We start from the raw sequence: 8,461 nt of genomic DNA, 5'->3' as shown, positions 1-8,461 counted from the left end.
CAGGTTTGTTCTATGTCCTAGGGAGTATAAAACTAATGAGTTAATGAAATATACAAAATACAGTTAGTCATTTGTACATTTGATGCTACAGTGATTAAATATTTATATAAGTAGCTACTATTTTATTTTTATTCCAGATTTGTTGTTGTTTATTTTTTATTCCAGGTTGTTGTTGTTAAGTGCTGTTGAGTTGATTCTGACCCATAGTGACCCTGTATAAGGTTTCCTGGGAGCTGCTGGTGAGCTTGAACTGCTGGCCTTGCAGTTCAAATGGCTTTGCAATCTGGTGCATTAACCCTCAGCGCCACACCAGAGCTCCAGAAAATTGGTAGAAGTTATTAAAAGATATATACATGGACTTTTAACAGAAATATTTCCATATGTAGATAGCTAAAAATTAGCATGTGTGAATACAGAGCAAGAATTTGAAATTACTATTAATTAACATTCAAAAATATATGATAGGTATTTCTGGTGTGGCACTGTGTGTTAATGTGCTGGACTACAAAATTGGTTTTAACTGTAAGGTTGGTGGTTTAAACTCACCAGCTGCTCTTCAGAAACCCTATACAGGGTTACTATGGATTAGAACTGACTCGATGGCACTTAACAAAAACAATTCATTGGATTTTGAAAAATATATAATATAATTCCATCAGTGTTGTTTAACACCCAGGATACATTCTGTGAAATAGAATGTTATGTGATTTGGACATTGTGCAAACACCATATTATATACAGGCAGTTTGGGATTATGAAAGAGTTCCGTTCCTAATTTATCTTTAAGTCAAATTAGTATGTAAATTGAAACAGTCAGGTGCAATTCATATCTAATGTCAGTTAGTTAAATATTTGTCTTAGTATATAGTATGAGTATATAGTGTATCTAAGCATAAAAAGCATTAAAACTATTGCACATAAACTAAGACATCTTTAGCACAGAAATACAATAATGATGTTTTGATGCAAATTGTGTGCACATCAAATCTTTAATGTAGTAGACATTACAGAGATCTGAGAAAATAGATGTGCATGTGGCTAGACTGCCTGAATTAATGTTATTCAGTGCATGATGGAATATGTATGTATTATAATATGTATGCTTCAATTATTAATATATATTATTAGTTCACATCAGTCAAATGTATGATAAGTTTCCAAATATTTGAAATACAATAACATTCCAAATTAGAATACCTTTTTGCTGTAAGCAAATATCTGCTAATTTACTTTTTTTCACAAATTGCAAAACTAAAAACAACAACAACAAAACTCTAAAGAGTGCTCATTAATCCTCATGGAGAAGCCTGGTGCTCAAAGATAAGTTGAAATAACACCATCTTGGGGAAAGAAAAATGATCTGGAAGTGCTATATTTTTTTTCTGAAAGGCATGGATTACTAACTCTTGCAGATGTACAGAGTGACTAGTAAATATTGAATCATATTTTTAAAGAACATAAATTCTTATGTCAATTCCTCCAGTCCTCCACACAAAAAAATTATCCTTCGCTTTCTCCTTACGATTTGTATATGTTTTCCCAGCCTTTCATATCTTTATTTTATGTTGCTGTTTTATTCAGACTAATTGACACTCTTTGTCATTAGTTAAGTGCCATTTAGATGATTCTGACCATAGTGACTCTGCATAGAGTTTCCGAGGATTGCCTGGTGAACTTGAACTGCCAACCTTTCAGTTCAGATTTTGCAGTCCAGAATTGACACTCTTCCTAGGTGCTAAACTTACTTAAATATGAATAGAGTACATTTTATGGTGTGTCTATACTTACTGAAACATTTGCAAATCTTGCTTGAGATAATCATTGAGACCAAGAAATTTTAACATTCTCTCCCTTAGAATTAGAGAAAAATTCTAGAAGCAAAATATTTTTTTTTCTTGGATTAACCACCAACACTCATAGAATTAACAGACAAGAAATCAAACGATGTATTGCATTAGGCAAATCTGCTGCACAAGATCTTTTTAAAGTTTTGAAGAACAAAGACGTCAGTTTGAAGACTAAGGTACACCTGACCCAAGCCATCCTATTTTCAATAACCTCATGTACATATGAAAGTTGACTGTTAATAAGGAAGGCCACAGAAGAATTGATGCATTTGAGTTCGGGTGTTGGAGGAGAATATTGGAAGTACCACAGGCTGCCAAAAGAACAAACAGATCTGTGTTGGAAGAAGTGCAGCCAGAGTGCTCCTTGGAGGCCAGGATGGCCAAACTTCGTCTCTCATACTTCGGACATATTGTCAGGAGGGACCAGTCACTGGAGAATGATATCATGTTTGGTAAGGTCAGAGCAAAAAAGGAAGACCCCCAGCGAGATGGATTGGCAAAGTGGCAGCATCAATGGACTCAAGTGTGGCAACAATTGTGAGGTTGACCCAGGACCAGACAGTGTTTTGTTCTGTTGTGCATAGTGTCACTATGAGTCAGTACTGACTAGATGGCATCTAACAACAACATTTTAGAATTTATTCTTATAAATTATATTTTTAAGGATAACAGAAACTGCCATGGTTCTATCAAGTTTGTTTATTTTTTAAAAATACTTGTCTCTAAAGATCATTGTATTTTCATTAGTTAACTACTGCTTTCTTGGAAAATTATGCCTGTTTGTATTTCTTTTGCTTTCTTGTTTTGTTTGTTCTTAAATAATTTCAGAACAAGGATTTTGATATGAGCTGAATAATAAGTATTAGGGTGAGTCTTGACAGAATTGATAGTGTTATTTTTTTCATTTTGTATCTTCAAGGCTTATTGTTCTTAGAAAGTTTTAATTCAAGAAGGCAAAAATAATAATAATAATAATAATAAATCAACCTTGGTTTATAGAAGGAAATGATATGCCAGCCAAGATCCTCATAATTTATGCAATATGAAATTATTTGTCCACTCGAATAAACTATAATATTTTAAGAAAGTGTAGAATATATAGAATAGAAATCCAACATACAACATACTTTAAATAATACAGTTTATACTATAATGGACAAATTAATCTTATATAAAACAAGAGTGACTCATAAGTTGGAAATTTTAATTACATGTTCATAATTGACAAATATTTCCCCCCTACTTCTACATTTATCTCTGGTGTCCTAGTTAAGCTTAGAATGATAGCAAGCAAGACATGTAACTGATGATGGTCTGGTAGTTTTTGACGTGCTCCTCTTTGAGAAGATTATTCTTTACTTTGGGAGCACAAAGAGGTATTTACATAACATAATGTAACATCTCATAATGTTATATCAAAATCAGAGTTGATTTCATCACCGACTCTAATTCAGGTTAATTTTACTTATTCAAAAAGAAAAAAACAAAACAAAACTTTTTTTTGATGTAGTAAGAGGGACCATAAGAGTCTTTATGTAATACCTCATAGATTAAAAAACTAAAAAAGTTAAGTAATGTACCTTATGCACTTAACCTCTATTCATCAGGGATACTGATCAATTACTAATTAACAATTAAAATCCACTTGTTAGACATATTTGTACAAAGAAGGTTTCATTTGAAGACGTGGTTCTTCTTCAGTATGTGAAATAGAGAAATAAGATCATCTTGCTGTTAAGTGCTGCTCAGTAAGTGCTGGCTCAGTAACTCTGCATAGGGTTTCTGAGGAGTGAATGGTGAGTTTGAACCACCAGTTAGCAGTCCAGTGCGTCCCTACAGTACCACACCAGGACTCCAAGATTATCTTGGGTGACTTCAAGTTGAGTGTGTCTGGTTTGTAGTGACTGGTTTAACATTTAATTCAGACATTAACTCTTGATATAGTAAAAGCTTTGATTTGAGGTAGCTTGGATATGTGTGGATAAAACCAACATTCTAAAAATATAGTCTAGTATTCTCTAATTCTCTGAGCATGCTGAGTGTGTCCAGACAAGTGTTTTTAACTGAAAACACATTTGTTTTTACCCTAAAATCAAGACAAAGCAAAAAAAAAAGGATCCTCAAGGACCCTTTTAGATAGTTGCTTCTAGAAAAAATTCAAAGTCTTGTCAATTCTATTTTTAAAGATTGATTAGGTTACTGACTTTTTTCCTCCTACTATCCTTGGACTAAATGAAAAATAGCAGGCTCTTTTCCACTTTAGACTAACCATTCATATACTTTATGACAGTTAGGTCTCCCCTGAGCCTTCTCTTCTCCTGGACAAATTATACTAACTCCTTCACTCTGTCCTCATAGGCTCTATTTTTCAACCATTAGACCATCTTTTTGTTATTCCCTGTATCTTTTACAGTTTCTTCCCAATTCTTTTAAAAACTTAAAGACTTAAATTTGGTGTATTTGTATATGATAGATGGGTTAAAGCTACAGAAAAATATTTATTTCCATCTCTAATCAGAGAGATGCTCACATTGACAGAGAAAGTCAGTTAAATTAGGGGGAGATATGGTGATAAGAAGAAACAGAAGACAGATGAACAGTTTAATACTGATCTCAGTGGATTTATATAACACAAAATAGTAAAAAGTATACCTAGAAAAATACCCTAAGAGTTCTTTATAAGTCTTTTGAGACTTACAGCAAGGCATAAAAAATTATTATAAAAAAAGCAGAATTGTTTTTGATTTATCTTAAAGTAACTATCCTGATACTTTTTTTAAACTAATTAATTTTCTGCCAAGGAAAATACAGTACGTGAGCTAAGATAATGATAAATGTAGAACAAAAATGTCTGATAGGAGGAAATGATGAGCACTGTGAATTCAAGAAAGTTGTTAGGGACTCAGTGTGAGAGCCATCTCAGCTTACAGAAGAAATAAACCCATTTCAAGCAGATATCAATGGCAAGAGTGAATTTTTGTGGTGTTATCTAGTGAAGTCTTACTTATTTTTTCTTTTCTGGTACTATGGTCAGTATGTAGTGTGTACTCTCAGCTATGATGGGATATTGCTCTGGATTCATGCATTACATTGGCCTTTATGAAACTTGATGTTGATATTGGATAATTAAGAGCTGAAGTCAGTTCAAACTCTTCATTGCATAAGGCTCCACAAAGGAACCCATCACCTCAAAAAACAAATTCCTCCCTACAGCAATTACTGTTCTACTAGGCAATGAAAACCTAGAATAAAAGCCTTTAACTTTTTAATATTTCTTCATCAATTTAAGGGCATTAATAATTGAGCCTTGCATTTCTTTAAGGACTTAATTATAAACCTCAAGTTTTATCTATTCCCAAAATAAAACACCTGGCATTCAATCTACTCTTTCTCCGGGCTATGCACTACACTCTATCCTGAGGTTATGCACTGCTTCATTACCTAGATGAGAGGGGTGATACTATATTCTTTCCAATATCTTCCTTAGAAATCAACAGTAATAGGGATCACAACAAAGTCAGTTTATAGGTACTTTAAATCCCCAAATGGAAAGATGTATGATTCACTCATTGCTGGTTTATTTTCTCTTTAGGGTGTGAGGAAAATAGATATTGACCATGCCCATATTCAAAAGTCACAGGCAGATCTTAGAGGGTTCTTGCATTGAATAGTGATATATTTGTATTTTGCACTAACCCCTCTTTGAAAGCTAATGCAGTATGGTCTTACCATTTTTGCAGACAGGACAACATTGTTCTGGTTCATAGACTGGGTTGACACACTCAGGAACTGCGCAGTCTGCTACAACACAGTGAACTTCATTGCTGGGCTCACAGCGGCACCATTCACATGGAGAGGGCTAGGAACAAATCTAAAATTAGCCCCTTTTCTCCTATAACTTAATGATTGCACATTCATATGCTGTTAGAAGACAAAACATCAGTGTTTGTATTGGCTTTAGTATATTAACTCCATTTCCCACGTGTATGACCATTCTCCCCCAGTGGAAGACAATCTAAACATCCAAGCCAATAGAAGCTAAATTACCTGGGCACGACTTTTCCTATGCCTATGTTCTTACTTCCTAGAGAAATGTTTGGACAACTGATATGTTAGCTCCTGGCTTGTTTTCCAGATGCACTGATTGCTATGCCTTCTTCTGGTAAGCAGGACTAATTCTGGAACATGTAAAATGAGCCTTTGCCATTTATTTATTTTATTTCCTAAGAAAGTATTGGGAAACAAGAAAATGGTAAGCCGATATCCTTACCCTTCATATGAACTATTTTTCAAGCCAAACTAGACTCTAAGTGGCATTTTTTCAATGTGCATTTTAGAAGAGATTGCATTTGGGATCTCAATTTAAGTACTGCCTCTTGAAATATTTAGTGAATATCTTTCATCTTGCCTGCTTGCTTTTATGAATGAACTACAATCGATTGGCTTAAAAAGCCACTACTTAAGAGTCAAAGACTCTAAAAATGGAATTGAAATGCGATTAATTAAAAAACACACACACACACACTAAAAGGCAGGAAACAATTTATGTCTTTACAGTACTTACCAATCAAGAGTGAGTTTGGCATGTTCTCTTTCCTTTCTAGAACATACCTATACCACGACTAATCTAAAACAATTGTCACTAGAGGACTTTCACATCCTTTGTAAATTCTACCCCTTTTTTCTTATGAAACAGGTTTAGCATTCTGGAATGAAAACTTCTAGGTCTCAGAAGCTATATAATGCCCATACTTATCACATTAAGTCATTAGTTCTCAGGAAATTCTGCCTCTAATCCAGTATTACAGCATCTCACCTCCAAATGTGTTAATTAGAGCCCTCTTCCCTTATCTCATAGGTTTCTGTCAATAATCCCTGTTGGCTCTTGTTACTTCCTGGCTCTGGAAATTTGTGTGATAGCAATGCTCTTTGATTCAGTAGTCTGTGGGAGTGGAAATCTTCCAATTAATTATTACTTTGCTTCATTTCATGTTTCTTTTCTGCTTGAAGAATTGTAGTCTTTCAATTGATTATTTTACTTTCAAATGTAGCAGAAGCCAGAGGATTAGTTATAGAATCTACAATAAAAGTTTTACTGTTTTGTAGCATGATCAATAAACTCATTGAAAGGTACAGGTAAGCTCTTTATCATATGATGAGTTGTATTCAAGTGCTTCGGAGGAATTTATTGTATGCTGTCGATGAATGTGACTTTTCTGATACTTTTCTCCTGCACAATTAAGGAAAATAATTGATGCAACAGCACATTACTGAATGGAGAAAACTTCAAATGAAGGTACACATAACAGATGGAAACTTGCTACAACACTGCTTCTATATTGCAAGACCAGGTGAGATGTGTTAGTTTTCCGTCCAGAATTGTCAAAGGTGTCTCCCGTTCTTTGGTTAATTGCAAACAAGTCACACTAGTATTCTGCAGTGCAGTGAGGACTTTGACTGTCTTTATTGCCAATGTGAAAGAAAGAGAGAGTCACTCATATAATCCCTCCCATCTGTTATCCTTCCACAGACTTGCTTGTTTGTTCTGGCTGGTTTATATCTTACAGAAGGAGGGAGTAATCTGAACAACTGGAGTAGGGTGATTCTGGGATTAAAAATCCTTAAGAATTCCTAAATTTTTGCATGCAAAATGTTTCCCTGAAAGTAACTGTGATCTTTGAGAAGACTTATTAAGATATTGGATTTCTAATAAAGACTTTCTAAAAACAGCATTCTTGTTTAAGCAATGCTTTTGAACATTATTAGCCACTAGGCATCGTGCTAAACAATTTACCTATATTGACTCACATTTCCTGTAATAACCCTATCAAGGAACTGGTGATAATATCCCCATCTCACAGATAAGCAAATGGGCTGAAAGAGGTTAAAGAGTTGGCCAAGGTTTTATAGGCTGTAAGGGAGGATTTGAATTTAGACTGCCTAATCCACAAGCAAGGAGCTCTGGTAGCTTAGTGGTTACGAATCAGGCTGAGAACTGCAAGGTTAGCAGTTCAAAACTACCAGCTGTTCCACGGGAAAAAGATGAGGCTTTCTGCTCCTGCAAAGATTTACAGCCTCGGAAACCCTGTACAGGGTTGCTATGAGTCGGAACAGACTCCACGGCACATAACCACCACCACCAATTCCACAAGCTGATATTTTAAACCATTCAGTCTTCCCATGTTCTGTTCCCACCATGTTCCAAACCAGAAAGATGTACACCTGTGCTTTATGGGTTATGCAAAGGCTTTCAATTGTTTGGATCATGACAAACTACGGACAACGTTGTGAAGTATGAGTATTCTGGAACACTTAATCGTGCTCATGAGGGATCTGTACCTGGACCAAGAGGCAGTTGTTCGAACAGAACATGGGAACACTGAATGGGTTAAAATTAAGAAAGGTGTGCAACAAGGTTGTATTCTTTCACCATACTTATTCAACCTGTATGCTGAGCAAATAAACCGAGAAGCTGGGTTATATGAAGAAAAACATGGCATCAGGATTGGAGGAAGACTCATTAACAACCTGCGATATGCAGATGATACAACCTTGCTTGCTGAAAGTGAAGAGAACTTAAAATATTTACTGATGAAGATCAAAGAGCACAACCT

The 8,461-nt window shown here is 34.9% G+C and overlaps 1 protein-coding gene across 1 annotated transcript in view; it reads right to left on the bottom strand.

Moving 5' to 3' along the window:
- The window catches only part of VWC2L (von Willebrand factor C domain containing protein 2-like), a 270,505-nt gene that overhangs the window by 224,714 nt on the left and 37,330 nt on the right, over window positions 1-8,461 (bottom strand). Inside the window, exon 3 of the mRNA XM_006867784.1 lies at window positions 5,577-5,706. Coding sequence (XP_006867846.1) covers window positions 5,577-5,706 — 130 coding nt within the window. The remainder of the gene's footprint in view (window positions 1-5,576; window positions 5,707-8,461) is intronic.

Source organism: Chrysochloris asiatica, unplaced genomic scaffold (genome assembly GCF_000296735.1).
Source record: "Chrysochloris asiatica unplaced genomic scaffold, ChrAsi1.0 scaffold00110, whole genome shotgun sequence".
In the NCBI taxonomy this organism is placed as follows: domain Eukaryota; kingdom Metazoa; phylum Chordata; class Mammalia; order Afrosoricida; family Chrysochloridae; genus Chrysochloris; species Chrysochloris asiatica.
The sequence above is the reverse complement of the archived record's forward strand: the minus strand, read 5'-3'. Positions and strand labels throughout refer to the sequence as shown.